The sequence below is a fragment of the Palaemon carinicauda genome, chromosome 37 (assembly GCF_036898095.1).
Source record: "Palaemon carinicauda isolate YSFRI2023 chromosome 37, ASM3689809v2, whole genome shotgun sequence".
Classification (NCBI taxonomy): Eukaryota; Metazoa; Arthropoda; class Malacostraca; order Decapoda; family Palaemonidae; genus Palaemon; species Palaemon carinicauda.
This window is the reverse complement of record NC_090761.1, coordinates 24412558-24438796: the sequence shown is the minus strand read 5'-3', so window position 1 is coordinate 24438796 and position 26239 is coordinate 24412558. Positions and strand designations below refer to the sequence as shown.

General features: G+C 46.7%; 1 protein-coding gene across 3 annotated transcripts in view; it reads right to left on the bottom strand.

Annotated features, from left to right (window-relative positions):
- spartin overlaps positions 1 to 26239 on the bottom strand; it is a 230757-nt gene that overhangs the window by 141492 nt on the left and 63026 nt on the right. For all 3 annotated transcript variants that reach the window (XM_068360865.1, XM_068360864.1, XM_068360866.1), the window contains one exon: positions 19693 to 19863. In XM_068360865.1, coding sequence (XP_068216966.1) covers positions 19693 to 19863 — 171 coding nt within the window. Of the gene's footprint in view, positions 1 to 19692; positions 19864 to 26239 lie in introns of those variants that run through there.

Genomic DNA, 26239 nt, shown 5'->3' with positions numbered 1-26239 from the left:
TTTATCACTACGATTTTCTGTTTTGCACTTATTTCACTGAAATCGAATTTTTTAACAATTCACATTAGGTATGAATAAAACTGATTTTTACCGGAAGCACGCAATTCTACCCTCATCAAAAGGTTATAATTGCGAAATCAGCCGTATAATGTAAGCACATTAAAACAAGCAAAAAAACAATAAACATATTTTAAGATAAAAAGATTAGTGGCTGGGAAGGAGACTAAACACTAGTTCATTCAAAACTACGTTTTCAATCTCTCACCGTACAGTGCCTTGGGACGAGAATAAAAACTAAAAACGTTTTATCCTTTCTCCCCTTACAGAGACTAGGGGCGAGAGTAAAAAGCTGACTCGAGAACAACGTTACTCGCTTGGGACGAGAATAAAGATCGGAACGTTCTCTCTCCTCTCTCTCTCTCCGTCTCTATCTCTCTCTCTCTCTCTCTCTCTCTCTCTCTCTCTCTCTCTCTCTCTTGATTTCGCCCGAAGAGAAGAGCCCACTTACCTTTCGTCAATAAACAGGTTATTTGACCAAAGGAAAAAACTGAAAGGTTTTTAATTAAAAAGTTCCTTTAAAATAGTATTTAAAACATTTAAGCTTTGAAAGAAAAAATGAACAAAACGTCAGAATCGATTTACTCTTTCTGCAAAGTGAAACCGTGATACTTTCTCTCTCTATCGTAACGATAGAGCGCAAACTGCGTAGCATAAATAAACTAAACGTTAGTTCATCTTTGAAACAGTACGAAGACTATTCAAAGAAAAAAACTTTCATAAAATATTTACTAAAAAAATTTCATTTAATAAGTATTAAATCATTAGCTCTGTAAAAGTTATTTACGATTGAAAAGGGCTCAACGTTGTTTAACTTCGGTTTCCAAGTCAGGACCGCCTACTCTCAGGAAAGGTCGCATATAAACAAATCATTAAAATTTATTTTGATGTTTATTATAAATGGAAAGCCAAACGAAGAGGCCTAATAAAGGCGGTTGAGATATAAAATATATAGAGGAAAATCTATAATTAATTTATAACGTGATAAGATAATTGCTAAAAGCCTAAAACACACTGCCGTCTAAGGGAGGGTCGGCCATTTAAAAGTCAAAGAAAGTCCATACTCTCTCTCTCTTGTCATCAAAAATTAAATCTATCCAAAAACGAGTTCAAGATTTAAGATGAAGATAAAACACCTGTATTGCGAAAGCTCACACCAAAATGAAGTACTTCACCAAAAATGTTGAGAAAACTCCAGGTTCTACAGCGAGTATTGATACGTCTTGTCATCAACGTCGACAGAGAAGAATTGAGGGGTTTGTTTACATGCAAGAGTGGTATCTGGCCGATAGTTGCGCTGGTGGGCACACCCGCAACCTTCATAGCGATCGCTCGCGAGTTTTTGAGTGTGTTTTCTGTCGAGCCGCTGAGTAGCAGCTATTATATATTCACCGGCTAAGTTAAATATTTAAAAATAGTATTAAAGAACATGCATAGATAGAAAACACAAAAATCCATTACAGTTTTACAAAATGGCTTGAAAAATCACTTGCATAACCATATCAGTCTCAATGTAATCTCCCTCCTTATGTAAATGAGAATGCTGTGGTGCATGTCATTTTAAAGGGTATATAATTCAATGCTTTTATGTCTTTTTTAGTTACAGTAAATCCAGCCTTAAATCATTTAAATTGTACCTGAACTGAAAAACCATGTGCTGGAGGTATAGTTTTCCAGAACCATATGTATCACCCATCTTCTCTGACAGGTATGCAAAATAGAGAAAATGCCTGGCTAAACTCCGTGAAAATTGAAGAGGATCATGTGCAGTACAGACAAGAGCTTGAGAAGCAAAGAAGACACAAACACCTGAATACAAATGGTTGTTGCTATTTTACGATGGTAGAATTTTATGGTTTCTATAAACAAAGACTGAAACAGCTAATATTGATGTTTATTTTGTGCACCGAACATGGTTTAAACAACAAATATTTGCCCGTATTGCAGAAATGGAGGCCTTAAAAAAATGGAGGAGATTTCACTTGCCTACTAGGGGGAAGTAGGAGAAGCCCTAGCCACAGCAATAGGATACAATAAACCAGTAATTGTGGCCAAAGCAGTTAAGATATTGAGGAAGCAGATACTCGATGAGAAGAATTTCATGGAACCTTAACAGCAGACACTAAACGTGAATCTGTACCACCAAATTTATAGGAATTTGTAAATGTAATGCAAAAAGGCAGTGATGTAATATCTCAAATTGAATATAGAACATCATTTACTGATCTACAGTAGCTTTAGCACATCTTTTGCACTTCAACTGTCGGAATACTCCAGCCTCTTCAATATTTGCTAAACATTCCAAGTCAAGAGAACCTCTGTTTCCAATATACCTTGGTCTCCTGATTGGGCTCTGTAAATGACTAAAGGGTTTGGAGAAGCAGCTGTAGTAAGGGATGTGAAAGAAGTACAGTAGTAGCTTGTCCTACTACACTAAGAAAAGGTCTCAACAACTTAAAATGTTGACAATCTGGACCATAATCCAAGTACCACAACAGAACAAAAATCCTTTCATAGGACAGCCATATCTTTGTTTCAGTATCTGAACACTGATGAAAAGGATGAGGACAAAGATGTGGCACAAATTATCCAAAGTGGTTAAAAAAAAAAAAAAAAAAAAAAGTACCTTCACTTACTAAATATTACACTGCCTTATACTTTAAACATGACAAATTTGGAGATAATTTTTATTTTTCCTAACCATACAAACCTTAGCTATTTACATTGGGTTTACCTTTTAGCATAGCTGAAATGACTAGCCAATAGTTTTTAACGAGGGTTAATTACCCCTCCGCTAGTTAGCGAGGGTAGGGGAAGGGATAGCTTGCTACCCCTCCCCCCCACACTGGTGATTTGCTTCACTTCACTTAGAGGGAGGACTTGACTTGGGGGCCACGGCTGGCGGGCAAATATGTGTAAATAGCTAAGGTTTGTATGGTTAGGAAAAATACAAATTATCTCCGAATTTGTCATTTGTTCCGTAACCGAAATACAAACCACGCTATTTACATTGGGTGACTTCCTTAGGAAGGGTGGAAAGTCCCCAGCCTTACTGACTTCGCCTTTGCCCGGGGACTCCATCCCTCAGTGAGTAGCACTTGAGAGAAGGAGCCCCTGCACCTCACAAGTTCCTTGCTTCGCTAGGAATGAGTGGCCTACATAAGTTGTGTGTGGAGGAAAGTGTGACTCGTCCTATGAAGTTGACCTTGAGACCTTTAGACAGGAATCTAGGATAGGACCTTCCCAATACTACCTCGTCAGGGTATGGGGGACGCAACAGTATTAAGCTTAATACTAGGAGCACAAGGAAGCATGGGTTACCTGCAGAGGTCGAGGTCAGCTATGCGAGGACCAGGATGCTGCTACCCCAAGAGAGGGGAGAATGAAGAAAGAAGTAAGGGTCAGACATACTCTTTCATTCACGCAGACTAAAACCGGGTAACAACGCCCTCAACCTACTGCTACTTGTCCATAAAGGAGCCTGAGGTTAGACCAGCTGTTGTGCAGCCACCAAAGGGCCGATAGAAAACGTATCTAGGCTCCTGTGGGTCACGTCCTGCAGGTAGTGGGCTGTGAAGGTCGTCTGACGCTTCCAGACCCCAGCTTGAAGCACCTGCGTCACAGAGAAGTTTCTCTTGAAGGCCAGGGACGTAGCAACACCCCTGACATCGTGTGCCCTAGGGTGACGTGACGGAGGAGGGTCTAGATTCAAGGCGTGGTGGATAACCCTTCGAATCCAAGCTGAGATGGTGTTCCTGGTGACCCTCCTCTTCGACCTCCCTGTGCTCACAAACAATGCTCGCACTTGAGGACGGACTGCAGCCGTTCTCTTCAAGTACAGTAGGGTCCCGAATTATGCGAGAATTTGGTCGATTAATGACCTCGTGTAAATGGAAAATCGCGAATTTCGAAACACACAACTAACAGAAATAATTCCATTGTGGCCATGGCAACCAGCAATTTGCCTATTCAAATGTGTTTACTACCCATTTCCAATACTTTCTTTGTACTATACTGTATTTCTTTATAATATCAAATTGTTTTTGTAAATAAATAAAACATTTAATATACTTTAAAGTTCTAATAACTTGAAAAATGGTTAAAATTATAACCAGGATAGGTGTAAACACCATATATTTCCCGTTACAACACAACCCAAAATACAGACAAATTTTAATGTTTGTCATATCTATTGTATAATACAACTGGTGAATAGCAAAACCATCACTCTATAGACTAGCTTGTTGTATGATTGAAAATCCAGAATTATCAAAATAAAGGCGATTTTATATCATGCGTTTCCTAAACACGCTAAAAAGCAGAATAGAAAACGACAACCAATGTTTTGTTTACGTTTAACTCTGATCACAACGAAGAAACAGACGCATTTATACATCTGTGTTTTTGAATTGACAGCAATTTTACCAAGTATAGATTATATGTTGAATTTGTTATTACCAATGTTCTAATTATTTTTTATTAGAACTTTCAAATAAATGAAATGAATGCCATTTATGAAATGTTTTTCTTTATGATGCCGCCTGAAACGGAAACCTTCCATTTGTTTACGCTCCATCTTCGATCATAATAAACAAACGAATGCATTAAACACACATGATCTAAGTCATAACTAATGATATTACAAACATTTAGTAAACATTATGTTATTACAAATATTTTACTTACCGTATCCATATAAATTCCTAAATTCGTAGCAAAGCTGGAAATATTTTTTTCCTTATGCGTTTAATCCACAATAGCAAACTGCCGCTAATGACAGAGTGATAACTTACGATAATTCTAAACTGTTACGAAAGATAATTGTCCTTTCCATATCCAAAATACTTTTCCTAACTTCAGTTATAAGTCAACTTGTACCCACCTCAATTATGGATCCATATGCAAAAAAGGTAAAGAAGAAAGTACTAGGCCTATTTTTAAAGTCACCGAACAATTAGGTTACCGCTATAACGTTCGATGAGAGAGAGAGAGAGAGAGAGAGAGAGAGAGAGAGAGAGAGAGAGAGAGAGAGAGAGAGAGAGAGAGAGAGAGAGAGAGGGATGGTTTTAAAGTACTAAACAATAAATATGATAGGTTATAACACATTGGTGTTTATGTAATATTAACTGTATAGATGGTTTGAATAAGTTAAGAAATGGTGTAAACAATTCTTTGTTATTGTATTCGCGCGGAAGCTAGACATCAGCTGATGTGATCACAGCCAAAAGTAAAACAAAAATAAGTTAGCAATACTCGATTTTTAAAACACACCCGAAATTTTACAACATAAGTACATGTTTTATTATAGCGCAATTGACATTTAAAGAGTAAAAATTTTCTGGAATAGAATGGTGTTTCCTAAAAAATAGTGGTTTGCTGACGAAATCGGTTACCGTATTTTAAGCTATGATTGAAATGGATGTATACACGGTATAATTTTTTCGTTTTGTATTTAATTGACACTTCAAGAAAACCGATTTTGGTTTCTTCATCTATTTGTAAGTATTGTATAACGAGAGAGAGAGAGAGAGAGAGAGAGAGAGAGAGAGAGAGAGAGAGAGAGAGAGAGAGAGAGAGAGAGAGAGAGAGAGAGAGAGATATTATGACGCAGAAGGTTACAGACCTAGAACAGGGGAGGATGAAGGTGGGGGGGAGTGATGAGATAGGCTGGGTGGACTCGCAGGGGAGACGGTAGGAGACGGGGGAAGGGGGGATTTGGTTGCCAGTGGCTAAAAATAGATTCTGAAAGACGGTAAAGGGAAAAACGAATCCCATCGAATAAACAGAATAAGGAAAGGGAATAAGATTCAGAGGAATAATAGATATAATGGAATGAAAATGACTAGATGGTGTTAGTTGTGATAAGAATAATTTAGATATTTGAAATAAGAGTGTCTGAGGAGGTATAGAAGGAATTCGTGATAAATATAGAGGAATATCAAAGGATACAGTTAGTTTGCATTAAAGGGTTTGTTATCGTTTATCGGCAGTGAATAGCCTAAACTTCGGTAACGAGTCGTCAATATTTTGTCATATTTTAAACAGTATACATTTGATTTGCAAACATTGGTTTTGTAGAGTAGACGGTAAAATAAAATCTAGAGAGAGAGAGAGAGAGAGAGAGAGAGAGAGAGAGAGAGAGAGAGAGAGAGAGAGAGAGAGATTTCTGCCATCAAATCTCTCTCTCTCTCTCTCTAGATTTTATTTTACCGTCTACTCTACAAAACCAATGTTTGCAAATCAAATGTATAGCCTACTGTTTAAAATATGACAAAATATTGACGACTCGTTACCGAAGTTTAGGCTATTCACTGCCGATAAACGAACCCAGTCTACTCGTGAAAACCTTGAACGCCCAGAGGAAAAAATAAGGCCTTTAAATATACTGTACTAAACAAAAATAATGCTTTAATATACCATCATTAACACTACCATTACAATTATCGTAAGGTTGGAGAAAGATAAAGATTGCCGAGAACGTAACCACATTTCTGTTTACATTTTGTCAGCTGGACTCGCACAGTTAACAGTTGATTTCATTGTTGTGGAATTTTATCCTTAAATAGGCTATTCATCATGAAATTATGTTAATGAAATGTAATGTTAATATTGTTTTGTAACATTTATTATAAATCACCGTATTTAGGGCTACCAATATACTTAAAAAGACTATAGATTTGATACATTTTGTAGTGCTTGACTCGCGAACTTTGAACAGCCTCGTGGATACAGAAAATTTATTTTTGAAAAATAGCGATCGTGGAAAAGGGGAATCGTGTAATTCGAACACGCTTAATTCGGGACCCTACTGTAGTACCTCAGACACCTCACTGGACATAGTAGCAGCTGGTCTGGGTCGCTTGTTACAGAGCGGAGACTCGCGATCCTGAAAGAGTGGAACCAAGGATCAGGCACTCCAGGATTCTGTGTCTTGGCAACAAACTCAGGGACAAACCTGAACATTACCTCCCCCCATCCCCTTGAATGGGCGATGTCGTACGAGAGACCATGAAGTTCGCTAACCCGCTTGGCCGAAGCCAAAGAAAGCAGGAAAGCCGTCTTCCAAGACAGGTGGCGATCGGAGGCCTGGCATAATGGTTCGAAGGGAGGTCTCTTAAGAGCCCCGAGGACCCGAACCACGTTCCAAGGAGGAGGTCTCACTTCCGACTGGGGGCAGGTAAGCTCATAGCTACGAATGAGTAGAGAGAGTTTTAGCGAGGAAGAAATGTCCACGCCTTTCAGCCTGAAAGCCAAGCTTAAGGCTGAGCGATAGCCTTTCACTGCCGAGACAGAAAGGCGCATTTTCTCCCGCAGATATACGAGGAAGTTCGCTATTGCTGGAATAGTGGCATCGAGTGGAGGGATACCCCTCCCACGACACCAACCACAAAAGACTCTCCACTTCGCCTGGTAGACTCCCTCAGAGGACTTTCGCAGGTGTCGAGACATTCTCTACGCAACCTGTTGCGAAAAGCCTCTCTCCGTGAGGAGACCCTGGACAGTGTCCAGGCGTGAAGCCGAAGCGAGGCCACGGCCTTGTGAGGGACGTTGGAGTGGGGTTGTCTGAGAAGCTCGTGTCGTGGAGGAAGTTCCCTCGGAAGCTCCGTCAGGAGCTGCACAAGGTCCGGGAACCATTCCGCGTGATGCCATAGCGGAGCTACCAGAGTCACCGAACAGTTGACCGATAGTCTGGTCCTGTTGAGCACCCTTCTCATCAGACAGAACGGTGGGAAGGCGTACACGTCGATGTTGTCCCACCGTTGCTGGAAAGCATCTTGCCAGAGAGCCTTGGGGTCCGGGACTGGGGAGCAGTATAGAGGCAGCTTGAAATTCAACGCTGTCGCGAACAGGTCCACAGTCGGGGAACCCCACAAAGTCAGGACTTTGTTGGCTATCTGAGGATCCAAAGACCACTCGGTACTCACTATCTGCGAGGCCCTGCTCAGACTGTCGGTGAGCACATTCCTCTTGCCAGGAATGAAGCGAGCTGATAGTGTTATCGAGTGGACTTCGGTCCACCTCAGAATCTCTACTGCAAGATGGGATAGCTGCTGCGAAAAAGTGCCTCCCTGCTTGTTGATATAAGCCACTACCGTGATGTTGTCGCTCATCACCACCACGGAATGACCCACCAGGGTCTGTTGGAACTGCTGAAGAGCCAGAAAGACGGCCTTCAACTCTAGCAGGTTGATGTGCAGGCACTTTTCTGATTCTGACCAAAGGCCTGAGGTCCTCTGGTTCAGAACGTGCGCCCCCCACCCTTCTTTTGACACGTCTGAAAACAGTGTCAATTCCAGGGGGAGGACGAGAAGACTCACGCCCTTTCGCAGGTTCTCGTCGACCAGCCACCACCGCAGGTCCGTCTGTTCCATAGATTCTATCGGGACCAGAACGTCCGGGGAATCGGATCCTTGATTCCACCAAGACTTGAGCCGCCACTGTAGGGATCTCATCCTGAGGCAGCCGTTGGGAACCAGACGAGCCAGGGAGGACAGGTGACCTAAGAGACGCAACCACGATTGGGCGGGAAGCTCTTCTCGCCTGAGGAAGGGTTCCGCCACCCCCCTCAGCCTTGCTATCCTGTCGTATGATGGAAAGGCTTTGTGGAGATTGGTGTCTATCAGCATGCCTAGATAAACCAGTCGTTAGGACGGCTGCTGAGAGGACTTCTCGAGGTTTACTACGATCCCCAGATCCTGGCAAAGACCTTGAAGCCTGTCTCGGTGCTGAAGAAGGGTCGACTCCGAGTCTGCTAGGATCAGCCAGTCGTCCAGATAGCGAAGGAGACGAATGCCGTTCCTGTGTGACCAAGATGAAATCAGGGTGAACACTCTTGTGAACACCTGAGGAGCTGTGGAGAGACCGAAACACAGCACCTTGAACTGGTAGATCTTGTCGTCTAGGCAGAATCTCAAGTACTTCCTGGAAGACGGATGGATTGGGATCTGGAAGTACGCGTCCTTTAGATCCAGTGTGCACATGAAGTCTAGAGGTCTCACCGCAAGTCTGACCGTGTCTGCTGTCTCCATGCTCAACCGAGTTTGCTTGACAAACCCGTTCAGAGCCGAGAGGTCGATGACAGGTCTCCAGCCTCCAGACGCCTTCTTTACAATAAAGTGTCGACTGAAGAAGCCTAGGGAGCCGTCGACGACCTCCTGGAGAGCACCCTTCTTGAGCATGGTCTCGACTTCCGCCCGAAGGGCCAGCCCCTTTGCCAATCCCGTGGCATAGGAGCTCAACGACACTGGATTCGCTGTCAGGGGAGGTTGAGATGTTATGAACGGGACGCGATAGCCTTGGCCGATCACCGAAACCGTCCAAGCATCGGCCCCGTGTTTCTGCCACCTGTGCACGCAACGTTGAAGGCATTCCCCCACAGGTGGACACGCAGGGGGACTGCCACTCCTAGGGTTTGCCGCCGCGGCCGCTCCCTCTAGGAGTCTTGCCTCCCCTGGAGGATTTACCACCCCTCTTGACCTTGGCTGGAAAGGGCTGGGGCTTACACACCACTTTCTTAGCTGCCGGTGCCTGCTTCGGTGCCTTACGAGGCTGCTGCTGTAAGGGCCCTATGGAGGAGGGAGTCCGTGCTAGATTTCCTCCACCTCTCAGCCGTTCGCTCCATATCCTGTGGCTCCAACAGATTCTCCCCAAGGAGGGAAGCATGTCTGAGCCTACAGACATCCACGGCGGGGACCTTCGGGTGGAAACTCTCGGTCACCGCATCGCGCTGCTTCAACACCGAGTTGGCCCACAGGGTGGTGACCTGGTGCGCCAGGAACTCGATGGAGCGGGTGCCCGAGAGTAAGAAGGTCTCCAGGCCCTTCCTATTGGTCTCCTTAGACAAGTCCTCGGAGCGCAATAGGATGCCCAGAGTTCCTAGCCATATATCCAGCCACGAAGTGGCCTGCATGGCGCATTTTGCGACCATCTCATGGCTCAGAATCTCCGACACCGAGAACGACACCTGCTGGGCAGAGAGCTTCTCAAGGGGAACTCCCTTAGCCAGCTCTTCTACGGAGTGATGGAGAGGAAGAGCGAGACTAGACTCACCCAAGATCTCAAAATACCTCCTCTGCTGGAGACGAGGAGGTGGGATGAGTTTGTTCCCAGCAGAGGAACGACTGGAGGAGGCAAGAATCGCGAGCTGAGCATTGGCCCTGGCTCTGGCACTCTTCAATCCCCGAGACCAGGGCAGAGCCGCACTGGTCTTAGGGGCCTTCTGAACATCGAACACTTGGTCCAGGACCGTGTCCTTGCCTTCTCGGGGGGCGATCACGGGATCCATGAACCCGTTGAGTTGCCTCATCAGGCTCAGGACCTGCCAGAAGGCATGTTCAGATTCCTGCTGGTCTCCTCCTTGCGGGCTGGCAGCTAAGTCTCCCGTCCCCGGAATCTCTTCCTGGGGCGAAGCGTGGACGTTCCCCCGGGGAGCAGCGGGTTCCTGGCGAATCCTTGAAGACGATTTCGGGATGGTCTTGGAGTCCTTGGGTTCCCTCCTGGGAGGGATACAGGATCCCAACAAAGAGGTTCGGAGAGCCCCTTCCGCGCGAGACGATTCTCCTCCATGAAGAGAAGGCTCCCCCCTTGGTGCCGAGGGGGAGACTATCGCCTCACTGGACTCACCCGAGGACGGAAAAGCCTCGTCCACGGGAGAAGGAGAAAACGCCTGCGAAGGGGATGGGGCCTTCCCGACAGACCTTTTAGGAACCAACTTCTCCCTGAGGGAAGTCACCACGAAGTCCACTCCTCTCTTTCTCTTCAGCGGAGGTGAGGCAGTCGTTGGTTTGTTACCCTGATCGGCGAGTGCTGGCTTCATAACCCACACTAACACCTGCATCAGAGGACCAAACCAAGTCTGTTGCTCCATGAACACAGAGTCCGAAATCCTCACTGGAGGGAAGGGGATCAGGCGATCCTTTGGAGTGGACACCACTAGACCTGCCTGAAAAGGAAAAGGGGAAGAAAGACGCACTGACCTCTCTGAAGTGTCTTTCCTGTCCTGCACAATGGTCCTGCGCTTTGGTGGAGGCGATCCTGAGCGCGGTCTGGTTACACGCGTTCCTGCTGCTGTCACTGGCTGTGAAACTCGGCGCGAACCGTGGTCGCGCGGGTGCGCAGGCGAGTGGGCGCGAGGGCGTACAGTCGAACGAGCGCGTGGGCGAGCCGCCGAACGAATGCGTTGGCGCGTCGGCGAGGGAACGCGTTGCCGCGCGGGCGAGCGAGAACTCTCCGAAGATCGCTGACGACCTTGGTCAGGAGACCTGTATCGCGTGGGAGAGTGATTGTGAGCAGGCGATCGGTGGCGCGCAGGCGAGCGATGGCGACTTGGCGAGCGATAGCGCGTAGGTCGCGCAGCCGAACGACCGCGCGAGGGCGAGGTAACAGAGGGCGACCCATGTTCGTCCAGATCCTCTGGGCGACGGCGCGTTGGAGAACGCATGCGTGCAGGCATAGGTCACGCAGGCGGTCCGGAGATCGCCGATGTTCAGGTGATCGCTGACGCGTAGGAGAACGCTGACGAGCAGGCGATTGTTGAATCGTCTGTGATCGCTGGCGAGCAAGAGGGCGACGCGTGGAATCCTGTGAAGGAACAGTCGGCGTGGCGCGTTCACGAACAGAAACAGGAAGCGCATAGGCGCGTGGGCGAACATGTGTTTTAGAAACACGCGCAGGAGAACGCGAGCAATGTTGTGCAGGAACAAACTGAGGATCGCGAGGGCGCTCAGGAGACTGATGGCGCGCAGGGCACACAACTGGAACTGCAGGATATTCGGAGACCACAGGGGAGCGCTGGCGAGCAGAAGGGCAATGGTCCTCAGAAGAGCACTGACGAACAGGAGAGCGCTGACGGTCAGAAGAGTGCTGACGAGCAGGAGAGCGCCTGTGCGCTAACACTGCAGAAGGGCGAGCAGGGGAACGCTGGCGCGCTGGGCGCTCTTCAGGAACAACAGGTTGAAGGATGTCCTCAAGAGAGCGCTGGCTAGAAGAAGGGCGATCATCAGGAGAGCGCTGGCGAACAGGAGATCGCTGACGAACAGGAGAGCGCTGACGAGCAGGAGAGCGCCCGTGCGCTAACACTGCACGCATAAGGGAAGAATCCCTTTGCCCTGAAGGGACCGTTGCCCGTCGGGTGACGAGGTCAGGTTGCTGAACATCTGCCCCAGAAGTTGAAGGTCTGGAAGGCGTAGGAGACCGATCCCCAGAGAGGTCTAATGAACCTGGAGCTGCAGGTTGTCTACGGCGAGGAGAGTCCCCTTCGGAGGAAGCAGGAGAAGATCCAAAAAAGCGCCTCTTGACACCCTTATAAGGAGACGGGAGGCCCTTGCGATGCAGCAGACGGTGAGCCTTACGGCGAAGGCGGCCACGAGGAAGATCGTCAGGACCATCAGTCCTCCGAAGGGGAGTCTCAGTCAAAGCACTCCCCTTAGAGGGAAGCTGGACAGCAGAAGAACCCGTAGGACTCCCTGGATTGCCCCGCCCCGTCGGAGGACTATGCCACCCCGATGTCGACGATAGACAGAGGATCTACCTCTGCTATCACCGGCGACTGCTTAACGGCGGCCCCCAACTGGACAAGGTCAATCAGGGCAACCCTGGAGGGCAAGCCCTTAAGCCCCAAGGAAGCCCAAATCTGAAAAAGATCATCGTTAGACAAAGATTCATCAATAACCTCCCCCGGAGGAGGAGGAGGAACCGCCCCGCTATGGGAGGCGACGCCCTCTCCCCCAACCCAAGGTCGGGAAACAGAACTAGGGCCTGCGCTCCCACTCGGCCGACTCTCCTTAGGAGCCAAACGAGGGGGAGCTTCGGAGGAGGTTTGGGCGGCGAAAGAAGAGTCCCGAGAACCTTCCTCCTTCAAGGCAACCCCGGAAGGAGAACGGTCTCTCTTGGACTTCTTCTTACGCCGGCGGCCAAACCTCTCCCACTGGGAGGCAGACCACTCCCTGCACTCACTACACTTATTTTCCTGATCACACCGTCGGCCTCGACACTGCGGGCTAAGGGTGGGAGGATCCGTGTCCATGGCCGACATAAAAGTACCACAAGGGCAGCCGGCAATTCCAGGGCACGTATGCATAGTAATAATAAAGGTGGTCAACTTCTAACACACACACACAAACTGAAAGAAAAAGCAGAAAAAAGATTAAAGGCTGTCAACACGTCTGTTCATCGCCGGAGCCAAAAGTGAAGTGAAGCAAATCACCGGTGTGTGGGGGGGAGGGGTAGCAAGCTATCCCTTCCCCTACCCCCGCTAACTAGCGCGGGGATAATTAACCCTCATTAAAAACTATTGGCTCGTCATTTCAGCTACGCTAAAAGGTAAACCCAATGTAAATAGCGTGGTTTGTATTTCGGTTACGGAACAAATGAGAATCCAACAAGAGAATACTCTTTCTTTCTAAGCATATTTCTTTTGGCATGAATGCCTTGAGAAAGTTAGTCTATCAGACGGGAGTGAAAATGCTGTGTCCATATTTTGTGTAGCACATCATGCTTCTCAGAAATGACAGGACCCCTTTGAAAAAAGCTTGCATCAATGTTGCCTCTTTTTTCAAAAGACAGCTCAATCAGCTGCAATTATGAAACATACCATGGATATTGCAAGAGCGAGTCACACAGTTTCTCAATCAGCCACTATTTGCAACTGTCAAGCAATTCCAATGGGAGTGGCCATTGCAGTATGGTGACAGGGTTATCATGTTTGGAGAGCTGCATTAAGAAATGGCAACATTCAAAATTCTGGGTGATCTCTTGTACAACAGGTCCTTCCGATACCTAGTCCCTCATTGACCCCATAAGCAGGGTGTAGGGTAAACAGTGAAGTTTATCTCGAAGGAAGAATATTAGCCAGCCGGCCACTAAAGATCAAGCTGAAGGTCAAAATCCGGTGAAGTCATTACAACCTCTTTAGAAGGATTAAGTAAATTATCATTAGCGGGCTCCTACAAAGGGACAGAACCAACTGTTTCACTAATGGAAACAAGCAAGTCTCTGAGCACCAAGACTTGACCAAAGTTAATTCATCACAGCTCTTCCCTGTCTTGCCACCAGATGACACTGACGGTAAAGGGTTAAAGGGCAGAGTACTGGGGGTTAAAAGAATAGGTTAATTTCCTTCTTCAACCTTGAGGGTGAGTACGAGAGGGAAAAATCACAAATTTTTAAGTAATTTGTATTTTTCCTAACATACTTACCTAGAACTACCTTCTTAGGAGTTACTGGTTAACTCTACCTAACCGACCAGCTTTTTGTATAGTTTACCCCCTCTTCCCGTTTTCTACGGGGTCAACCTCAGGCAGTGTGGTACGTGCCCTGAGGCGACCCCATGGTCAGGCAGCGTGCTAGCTCAGGTCGAATCGCCAGTAAGTTTTGTTGGAATAGGTATTACTCGATCCTGCAGGTTCTCGGGGAAGGATGGGAGGGCCATAACCCGAAGGTAGTTCTAGGTAAGTATGTTAGGAAAAATACATATTACTTAAAAATTTGTGATTTGTTCCAACACGGTTACTTACCTAGAACTACCTTCTTAGGAGACTTACACTTTAGGAGGTGGGAGTGTCCTGCAGGGATCAGGATTCGACGGGGAGGCACGCGAGAGAGGGAACCTCTAAGGAGGTCTTGGTTCCAAGACCACTTGAAAACTGCACGAAAAGTAGGGGAAAACTATCCAAAAAACTCACTGAGTGTCTAAATGGCTTACCTTTTCAAAACCAATTCCCATACATGTCCTCTTGAAGGGTGTTCCTTTCAGTGATTTAAAGTCTTCTCAACATCTTCCTGGCCTGTTCGATCCAGGGAAGGAAGGAAAAAGGGGAGGGGAGTAAGGTTAAGGAAGGAACTAGTGTCTCTTGGCATTAACACCCCCGGTTACCCTGGGGCTATGACCTTAGATCTCCTGAAGGGTCGACACGATTGGGCCAATAGAAAACTTGTCCAAGGATTTTCTCGTACAATCTTTTAGATAATGTTCCGTGAAGGTGGACTGTCTACACCAGGTCCCAGCCTTCAGGATCTTACCCACAGCCATGTTCTTCTCGAAAGCCAGAGAGGTGCTCAGAGCTTGGTTTAATGTTCCACCAAAGAAGGGTCTCTCTCGTCTTCGGGAGGACTGGGACTATTTTGTGGGGCTCCTTGCCTTGGATCCACGACCCCTTTAGATTCCACTGTACCGGGCGGAGCCTGAGTCTCCCTTGCGGTACTAATTTTTCCAGGGAAAACCAGATGACCCACTAACTTCTGCCAGTCCTTGGCCCTCCTGGGTTGTCCCGTCAGGAAGGGTTGAAGGATACGTTCTAGGTTGGTTAACCTCTCCTCTGAGGGGAAGGCCCTTACTAACTGGGTATCCAGGACCATCCCAAAGTAAGTCATCATCCTGGTGCTGGGGACTAGCTGGGACTTCCCTAGGTTGACCGTGATCCCTAACACCTTACAGAGGTCAAGCAAAATATCGCCTTGCTCCTTCAGTTGTTCCCTTGAGGCAGAAAGCAGCAACCAGTCGTCCAGGTACCTGAGTAGTCGTATGCCTTTCTCGTGTGCCCACGCCGAGATCGCGGCGAACACTCTCGTGAACACTTGCGGGGCCGTCGAGAGGCCGAAGCGCAGGGTTTTGAACTGCAGGACACTGGACTCCCACTTGATCCTGAGGAACTTCCTGCTGGAGGGGTGCACGGGGATTTGAAAATAGGCATCCTTGAGGTCGAGAGACATGAGGAAATCCCCCTCCCTCAAGGCTGCGATCACTGTCTTGGGGGTCTCCATCTTGAAATCCGTCTTTGAGACAAACTTGTTGAGGGCTGAGAGATCTATGACTGGCCTCCACCCTCCTGTCGATTTTTCCACAAGGAAGAGCCTGCTGAAGAAACCCGGGCCGGGGTTCTCCACTGTCTCCAAAGCTCCCTTGTCGATCATGGACGCTACTTCCTCTTGTAGCGCCGACCTCTTCAAGGGGTCCTTTGGAACCAGCCATTCGGCCCTCTGGGCTGGGATGAGAGGGGGAGGCTCTTCTAGGAACAGGAGTCTGTAGCCCTCCTTCAGGACCGTCACCGTCCGGGGATCCGCACCGAGATCCCACCATGCTTGCCAAAAATGTCTGAGGCATCCCCCAACTAGGGGCTCCTGCGGGAGTAAGGGGCCTCTCTTCCTACCTTCTCCTGGAGGAGCGGCCAGATCTACCTCTCCTAGCGTTACCGTAGGAGGGTCTGTAGGCTGACTGAGGGCCTGCCGTGGTCCTACGGGTGGGCTGCTGCGAGGCTTGAAGCCAAGGGGCCGAAGGAGGTTCTCTTCGGGGCAGCAAGGGTGTGGCCTGTGAGGGGTGAGAGACATCAGTTGGGGCTCTCCTAAACATGGCTTTCCTCATAGGAGGGGGGCCTAGGATCCGCTTCTCTCACTTTCCTCACCTTCTCCATAGTATTTTCCACCAAACTGATGGGGAAAATGTCATTCCCCCACACGGAGGAATTCCTCAGTCTCCTTGCTTCCCTGTCCGGCAACTTTCGCACTAGCTTGCTCAGCACTGTATCCCTTTTCCTCAGGACCCAGTTCGAAGCCACTGACAGAGACTGGGACGATAAAAACTTAAAAGCCTTGCCCCCAGAGCTAACAAGATCCCTCAGCATGGCCTGATTTTCTGGGAGGGAGAGGTCGTGTGATGCCTGAAACCCCACCAAAGCGCACGACCACCAATCTAACCAGGAGGACACGTAGACCAGGTCCTGAGCCATGTCCTCCATCATAGATGCTTCCGACGGGGAAAAGCACACGGGGGCAATGGATGCCCTGTCTTCCAAGGCTCCCTGGTTCAGCGCGGTCACTGCTGCTTCTACAGCACGGGGACCACCGCGATGCCCTTCGGGAACGTAAAATCGCTTCTGGGATTTCAGGCCCGGAAGAAGTTTGGAGGAACTCTGGCTTCTGGGGGCCTCTGCTAGTTCTGCCAAGTATCCATCAATCTGCTCCATCCCCAACTTCACGTCTTGAGCGAGAGGGAGAGACAAAGATGGCTTTTGTTGTACCGGACTGTCGATCATCCTGGACAGTCCGGACAGTATGGCCTTTGCAGCTGAGGGCTTGGGCTCATCCAACTGGTGATGCCTTCGAATAAGGGCTAGAACCTTACGGTAGGAGGAGATGTCGTCCGTCGAGCACTCCCCTCCTTCCACCAGGTCTTCCGTCACCAGTTCCCCCGTACGGGGGTACGCCGTGACGGTGGGAAAAGCAACGCCTGACGAGCCTGCCAGTGGTATGGGCTGCCCCGTGGGGACGAAGGCATCTGTCATGGGAGTATCAACGCCCTACGAGCCTGCCAGTGGTATAGGCTGCCCCGTGGATACCAAGGCATCCGTCATGGGAGTACCTTGTTCCACGGGGGGGCTCCGTGAATGGGGGATCCATGCGGACCGACGGGCGCCCTTGGTGCTTAAGGAAGGCCTCCAAGGTGCCCGTGGTCGACGCTAAGCTTTCCTTCATACTCCTTATATCCTTCCTAAGGGAAAAAGGGCCGGAGGCTACCGTCGCATTAAACATTACACGGGGGTCCCGGTTCGAGTCCTCATGACGGGCGACTAGTCTGAAGGAGGAGCTAGGAGGGTGACACAACGAAGGCGGGACTCTAGGGAGCCACCCGGAAGCGGCCGCGGCTGTGGAAAACCTATACAGCTCGCTCCGGGGCACTATGACATTCACCCAGTCCTTTGACTTACTCCTCTTCGCTTTCTTCTTAGAGGACTTCGACCGTTTCCTTCCATGCCTCAAGCGGGAACGAGACTTTTTCTTCTTGCGGGATTTCTCCCTCTTCCTCTTGCTAAGGCTCCTGTCTTCGTCCTCTGATGACGAAGAAGACGAAGGGTCCGATGACGACGACGACGACGAGGATGAGGACGGAGCTCTCCGACCGGCCGACACGTCCAAGACCGCGGGGGGAAAATCACGTCATTTCTCAGGTGAGGGCGGTTGCAGAAACACGGGGGGGTAGCGTAGCCGAGGGAGCCGGAGGGGACCGCGCGAGCCCTTTACAGAGCCATTAATCTACATCCTCTTCTCCTCTAATGTTAGACCTGAAGGGAGTCCTAGGTTTCACCCACGTGGCGGGGTCTGAAGACGACGAACTACCTTTCTCCGTGTCTCTCCCGGCGGTTGAAGCACCCGAAACACGCCACGAGGCAGGGGAAGTATCGGCACTTGGCCTACCCCACATTGGATCTTCCGAGGCGACGGGACCTGCGGGCACCAGGCCCTCGTCTCCTACCCACACTTCTGCACTACACTCAGGCCCCACACATACCTGCCCCACACATACCTGCCCCACACTGGACACTTCCCCCACAGGAATATCAGACTCTTGAGGAAGGGCAATGGGCCTCTTCCCCGCAACGGACTTACCTCGTCCCCTACGCTGGGTAGGGGAAGAAGGACGGGCGCTACGGTCTGCCGAGTCATCTGGCGAACCTACAGGCGAAGAAATGCTGGAATCCTTAGGCATCTTCTTAGCTGCCTTCTTCTTCTTCGTCCCGAAGAATACCCACTGGATCTCAGTCCAATTAGCACACTCCGGGCATGTAGAGGTAGGGGAACACGCTTTCCCCCTACACGTGGAGCACAAGGAGTGGGGATCAACCTCAGGCTTGAAGAGGAAAGCCCCGCAAGACTTCCCAGCCACAGGCCCAGGGCAACGACGAGGATGCTCCATAACACAAAGCTAACACACCAAGAGACACGAGGATGTAACGGGAAAGTGAAATTGAAACACGTGGGTAACACGCGGTAAGCACAAAGGATCAGGGGACACAAAGGGTCGCAAGGTAAGAGAGAGGGCGGCGAGATGTTTATCGCGTCGCGACCAGAAACTTACTGGCGATTCGACCTGAGCTAGCACGCTGCCTGACACCGGGGTCGCCTCAGGGCACGTACCACACTGCCAGAGGTTGACCCCATAGAAAACGGGAAGAGGGGGGTAAACTATATAAAAAGCTGGTCGGTTAGGTAGAGTTAACCAGTAACTCCTACGAAGGTAGTTCTAGGTAAGTAACCGTGTTGGAACAAATCACATTTAGCCCTCTTCTTTCTCCTGCCATACACCTGCATCTGGGACCGTAACCATTCCTTACATTCCTCACAGAGGGAATTTAAAGCGTAAACATGCCTCTGACATGAAGGGCACAAAGAATGAAGATCAATCTCTCTGCTACTCATGAAAGTGACATATTTACTCGTCACCCCCGGGCAGGTTTGCATGTCCGCCTTAGGCATCAGGCATACACATTCAACCAGAAAAGAACGAGGAAAACAACTTGGTAAAAGCCAAGTTTGTATGAGCGCCGACAGCACGTCTGTGCTAGTCGGTGGCCAGAAACAAAGTGACTGATCAGTGTACCAGTACTGGGACAGGATTTCCCTGCTACTTGGCCGTAACTCCCGACACGTCATTGAAACTTAAATGGCCGAGTTCCAGCTGCACTAGAATTGCCTAATCAAAGGACAAAAGTTTCTACTCGCGTAGAAACAAACGAGGAAGATGAGAATTTTTTTATTAAGTGGAAAACCAAATAAAAACTCTTATACAGTACAATAAAAAATGTAATATTATGAGGATTAACTCAATTTATTCAAATTACTGTACATAATTCATCATAAACTTACTTGAACATGATTTCCTTCTGTAACTAAGGTGATTCCAAGGTCAATATACTTGTAAGATTCCTTGTAAACTTTTGAAAACTCTTCTTCTTGAGAATCTAATGAACTATTAGTCAGATTAGAAGGTGGAGGAGGACGCTCGGGAACAAACTTTTTGGATTCTTCGGAAGCCATCTGATAATAAAAGAGAAAAATAATAATTTGCAATTCCACAATTCAAAAAGAAAAACTAAGCAATCTTAATACACAAGACTTTCATTTTTAATTTTCATAAATCACATAATTATAAAACTAAATATACCTGTATACTGTATGTATATATATATATATATATATATATATATATATATATATATATATATATATATATATATATATATATATATATATATACAGTATATATATATATATATATATATATATATATATATATATATATATATATATATATATATATATATATATATATATATATATATATATATATATATATATATATATATATATCCTAACACGCCTATTGACACAAAGAGCCTCAGTTAGATTTCACCAGTTGTCTCTATCTTAAGTTTTTAAATCAGTACTTCTCCATTCATCATTCCCTACTTCACTTCATAGTCCTCAGCCATGTAGGTCTGGGTCTTCCAACTCTACTAGTGGCTTAAGGAGCCCAGTTGAAAGTCTGGTGAACTAATCTCTCTTGGGGAGTGCAAAGAGCATGCCCAAACCATCTCCATCTACCCCTCATCATTATCTCATCCACATATGGCACTCGAATAATCTCTCTTATAGTTTCATTTCTAATCCTGTCCTGCCATTTAACTCCCAATATTCTTCTGACGGCTTTGTTCTCAAATCTACTAAAACTCTTGGATATTGTTTCATTGTCATACAACAACTCCTGTCCATACAGTAACACTGATCTCACTAAACTGATATAAAGCCTGATTATTGAGTGTATTTTCTGCCGATTTGTTTTCCGAATTTCATTTACCCTAGCCATTGTCTTATTTACTTTTTCAATCTTTCATTAAACTCCAATTCTAAAGACCCTGTATTAGAAATCATAGTTCCTAAATATTTAAATGATTCTACCTCATTAATCTTTTCTCCTTCCAATGATATTTCATCTTCCATTGCACATTATGATCTCATCATCTTTGCCTTTCTTCTATTTATCCAGAGTCCATCCTCCTCTCATATTTCATCCATTCTGGTAAGCAAGGATTGCAAATCCTGTGGTGTTCTGCTAATAAGGACAGCATCATCAGCATACTGTAGGTCAGCTAACTTCCTATTATACCAATCTAGACCAATCTTTCTCCACCATCTCCAACTGTTCTATGCATTATAAAATCCATGAGGATACATTATATATATGGTGGCTGGTCTTTATGTCCGATGTCACTTCGTCCGACGACACTTCGTCCAAGTCTTTTGGTCCAATGTCTTTTCGTCCGATGGACTTTTGGTCCAACGACATTTGGTCCAATTTCTAAAAAAAAACAAATGTTTGAAGAGATTGTTATTACCGTTTGCTTCACTTCTCTGTTACAGGTTTATACCTTATTGGCTTTTGTGATAAAGTAATATGCTCATTTTCTAATTACTCCATTAGTCATGCTTAACACTCTCTCTCTCTCCTTATCTCTCTTTAGTATACTATATATACAGTGTGCTGCAAGTTTAGTACTTTAGTTTCTGAATCTGCCCATCCCGAACTGGCAAAGTTCAAACAATCAACGAAGAAGAAAAGAAAAGTAAAACGTTCAGGGGGTAGAGCACATTTGAACATTTGGAAATCTATCGAAACCTTGAAGGAAGAAGAAGGATTTATTCAAGGTAATATAACTCTCATACTTCGAGGAGATCCGTCAAATTCTTGTTCACAATATCAAAAAATCACCGAACGTCTCAAAAGATTAGTAACTGGATATGAGTCAACGAGGAAAACAGATTTTTGGAGAATGCGGCATATGCACCAATTTCACTCCTATACTTTAGAGTTTGGCAGTTAATTATTATATTATTATAAACTACAAGGGAGAAAGTCCTTATAAGGTTTAATTTTCTGTTTAGGAAGTCATGAATTGGCTAGGGTTTTTCTTTTTTCTTTTATGGCTTGAAACAGTTCAAAATTGGACCAAATGTCGTTGGACCAAAAGTCCATTGGACGAAAATACATTGGACAAAAAGACGTAGACGAACTGTCGTCGGACGAAGTGACATCGGACAAAAAGTCGGTACACGTATATATATATATATATATATATATATATATATATATATATATATATATATATATATATATATATATATATATACACTGTATTTATATACAGTATATATATAAATAAATAAATAAATATATATATATATATATATATATATATATATATATATATATATAACGGATTTTGAGCGAAGCGAAAAATCTATTTTTGGGTGAGATAGCCATGGCGTCCTGATGGAAGGTTCCTGTTTGGTAGCTTCCTTGGGTATAAGACTACTAAGATATTCCCAGAGAATTTAACCACAGGTTATCACAGAATTCTAACTTCTGGAGCGAGTATCTCAAAGGTTTCCCTTTAAGACATCGTAATACAACAGGGGACACGCATGTCTGGTCGTGCCACATAGCTATCTCCACCCCGAACAGAGTTAACGCTTCGGTGTGTAAGGGCTGAGAATAGCTGGGAGCCGTTCCACAGCTAATCTCACTCGTGGCTACTACTGATACTCGAGACGTAAACAAACGGACGCCATTGCTCTAATGACGTCACGCGCGTCTTTATCCTGGCGCCAGTTGCTGCCCATCACCATGATACAATTGTGTAGGGTGGGAGCAAACTGAACGAAGTAGTAGGGAGGGTCCATCAGGACGCCATGGCTATCTCACCCAAAAATAGATTTTTCGCTTCGCTCAAAATCCGTTTTTTGGGCTCAAGCCATGGCGTCCTGATGGAAGAGTACCAGAGAATCAATGTATCGTGGTAGATTTTCCCCCAGAGTTAAGTGCCTAGGCATTGACAAAACAGCAAAGTAATCTTAGGTAAGAACCATAGGAACGAAATATCCTGCCCCCCATTGGTAGGAAGTTCCCATGGGCTATGCCGACGTCAAAGTGGTATTGAAGGGCTATTCATCTTGACAGAAGAACTTTTAAGAGCTTAGAGATGAAGCAGAATGTTTGATATTTGTATAGGAACATTCTGAAGTAGGCCAGTGGTGGTTGGGCACTGTGTGTAGAGTTCATCTCCTGATTATCAGAAGTAAGTATTCGTGTAGGAACCTTACTGAGGCAAGGTGAATATAATTTAGGAATAGACATCTTAAATTCTTCATGACCATAAGAAAGGAGGAATAAATAAAACTATGACAGTATGTATTTCATAGTAAGTAGGAGCTGAAAGAGACGCATAAGTAATAAAATAGAAATTTTATTTCACAATGCAGAAATTAAATAATTTACAGCAAAAGTAAAGTTCATTTACAGTAATAATAATGTACATAGAAATAAAGGCTTGCTCTTGAATCTGAAAGGGAATTTCAGGATTAGTAGGTACTCGTTCTCGAGGAACGCAAGTCTTTAAATAACACATCATGCTCAAGGCATGCGGCACTTGTGTAACACTATGACATTTCACCTGGGATAAGAACAGTTATAAAAGCACTAAGTGTTTTTAGACATCACTATGAATCACTCGAGGGTCAACATAGGCACCCGAAGAGTTAGAGTCCCAAGTAACTCACTGTTCTACGCAGAGTTAGGTGCAGGTTTCATAACACTACCTGCGGCTACCACAAAATGTTTGATTTCGTGCACTTGTTTCGCATAATGTTTAAAGAAAACTCGCGAGGACTTCCAGCCCGTAAAGTTTTTAAGGCTCTCAAAGTCCATGCTCTGAAAGAAGTTCAGAGAAGATGCCACTTTTCTAGGATCATGACCAGCGGGTGTACTGTTCGGATCCGCTCTGCGAATGAAGTAGGTGATTTTCGCTCTTAATTGTTTCAGTGACAGGTCGCTGCCCGATGTTTCTCCTTTGAAGAGTTGGCCTCCACCAAAGTTTGAAGTTCTGCGAAGATAGACCTTGAGGCTCTCTACTGGACATAGAGAGACATCCTCCTTCAGGGGGCATATTCTCCAAGGGCCCCATCTTTTGGTGGGTAATTCATTTTTGGCGAGAAACGTCGGATCAGGGGAGAGGGTCACTTCTCCTGAATCAGCAAACAGGATGTGTCCCTCTTCTCTTGATAATGCCACTATTTCGCTGACTCGAGCTCCCGAGGCGAGAGCAAATAAAAATATAACTTTCTGAGTCAGATCCTTGAGGGGGCATGAATCATTGTCCAAGTTGGAGGCGAAATGGAGCACCTTGTCTAGTGACCAGGAGATCGGTTTCGGAGGGGGTGCTGGGCGTAGGCGAGCACATGCTTTCGGCAGTTTGTTAAAGATGTCGCTGGACAGATCAATTTGGAAAGCATATAGAATTGGTCTAGTCAAAGCCGATTTGCAGGTTGAAATCGTATTGGCTGCTAATCCTTGTCCATGAAGGTGAATGAAGAAGGACATACAGAAATCAATGGTGATTTCTTTAGGATTTTTTGCTTTAACAAAGGAGACCCATTTCCTCCAGGATGATTCATATTGCCGTCTCGTGGATTCGGTCTTGTATTCCTCTAGGAAGTCTAGACTTTTCTTCGAGATCCCAAACCTCTTCTTTGCGGCAAGGGAGAGAAAATCATGAGATGAAGGTCCTTGATTTTCGATGATGAAGCGAAGACAGTCGACTTCTGTACTTGTTGAGAGAGAACTGGGCCCGGGAGAGGGATCAGCTTGGGCTGCAGCTCCAGGACCAGGGGGTACCAGTTGCTCCGGGGCCACTTGGGAGCCACTAGGGCCGCTGTCCCTTTGAAGGTTCTCAGTTTGGAGAGGACTTTCAACAGAAGGTTGGTGGGAGGGAACAGGTATATCTTCGACCATCTGTTCCAGTCCAGTGACATGGCGTCCACCGCTTCTGCTTTGGGGTCCTCGTACGGGGCTACGTACAGAGGAAGTTGATTGTTGTCGCTCGTTGCAAAGAGATCTATCTGAAGTTCTGGGACTTGATGAGAGATGAAGGAGAATGATCTTGCGTCTAGAGACCATTCCGACTCTATCGGGTTTGTCCGAGATAGAGCATCCGCTGTCACGTTGCGGAATCCTTGTAGGTGAACTGCAGACAGGTGCCACTTCTTCTTCTCCGCCAGACGGAAGATTGGGAGAAGCACCTGATTTATCTGGGGCGATCTTGAGCCCTGGCGATTGAGACAACGAACTACCACCGAGTTGTCTAGGGTTAGACGGATGTGGATCGAGGGCGGCGGGGATAGCTTCTTCAGAGTAAGAAGGACCGCCATGGCCTCCAAGATGTTTATGTGGAACGTCTTGAATAGTGGAGACCAGGTCCCTTGAGCTTGTTTCAGGTGGGAGTGACCTCCCCAGCCCTCCAGTGAGGCATCCGTGTGGATGTTGAGTGAAGGAGGAGGGTGTTGGAGAGGAATGGACCTTTTCAGGGCCATTGCTTCCGACCACGGCTTTAGGAGGCGTCGAAGTCTGTTTGGAAGCCGTCTCTTGAGGTCTCTTCGAGCGATGGATGCCGATCGTCTCCAGACTCCCGCGGCATCCTTTAGCTGTGCACGAAGCACTGGGTTTGTCACTGAGGCGAATTGTAGAGAGCCTAGAACTCGTTCCTGCTGTCGTCTTGAAATGCGTTTGGATTTCAGTAGTCGCTTGACAGACCCTGCTATTTCCTTCCTTTTCTTCTGGGGGATGGAAAGGCGGTGTGACTGAAGATTCCAGTGGATTCCCAGCCACTGAAACTTCTGAGCCGGAGAGAGGCGAGATTTCTTCTCGTTGATCTTGAATCCCAGGTGTTCTAGGTACTGGGTAACTTCGTCGCAAGACTTTGTACACTCTTCGGGCGATGGAGCCCAGACTAGCCAGTCGTCGAGGTAGGCCATCACCTGGACGTTTCTTAGGCGGAGCTGTTGTACTATGGCATCCGCCAGCTTTGTGAAGATCCGAGGGGCCACATTGAGGCCGAATGGCATGGCCCGGAAGGCGTAGCTTTTCCTTTGGAGTCGAAATCCTAGGTAGGAGGAAGCGTGATGGTTCATTGGAATGTGCCAATAGGCATCCGCCAGGTCTATAGAGACCGTGTAGGAACCTTGAGGCAGAAGGGTCCTTATTTGTTGAAGCGTCAGCATCTTGAATTTGTTGTTCTCTATGAACTTGTTGAGGGGGGATAAGTCCAGAATGACTCTGAGCTTGTCTGAGTCCTTCTTGGGAACGCAAAACAGTCTCCCTTGGAACCTGGTGGACTTTACCTTCCTTATCACCTTCTTGTTCAAGAGGTCTAGAACATATTCTTCCAGAATGGGGGTCGATTGTTGGAAGAACCGCTGGAAGATTGGGGGTGGTTGCACCCAACTCCAGCCTAGACCGTTCTTGATGATGCTGTGTGCCCAAGGATCGAAGGTCCAACGATCCTGGAATTGGCGGAGTCTT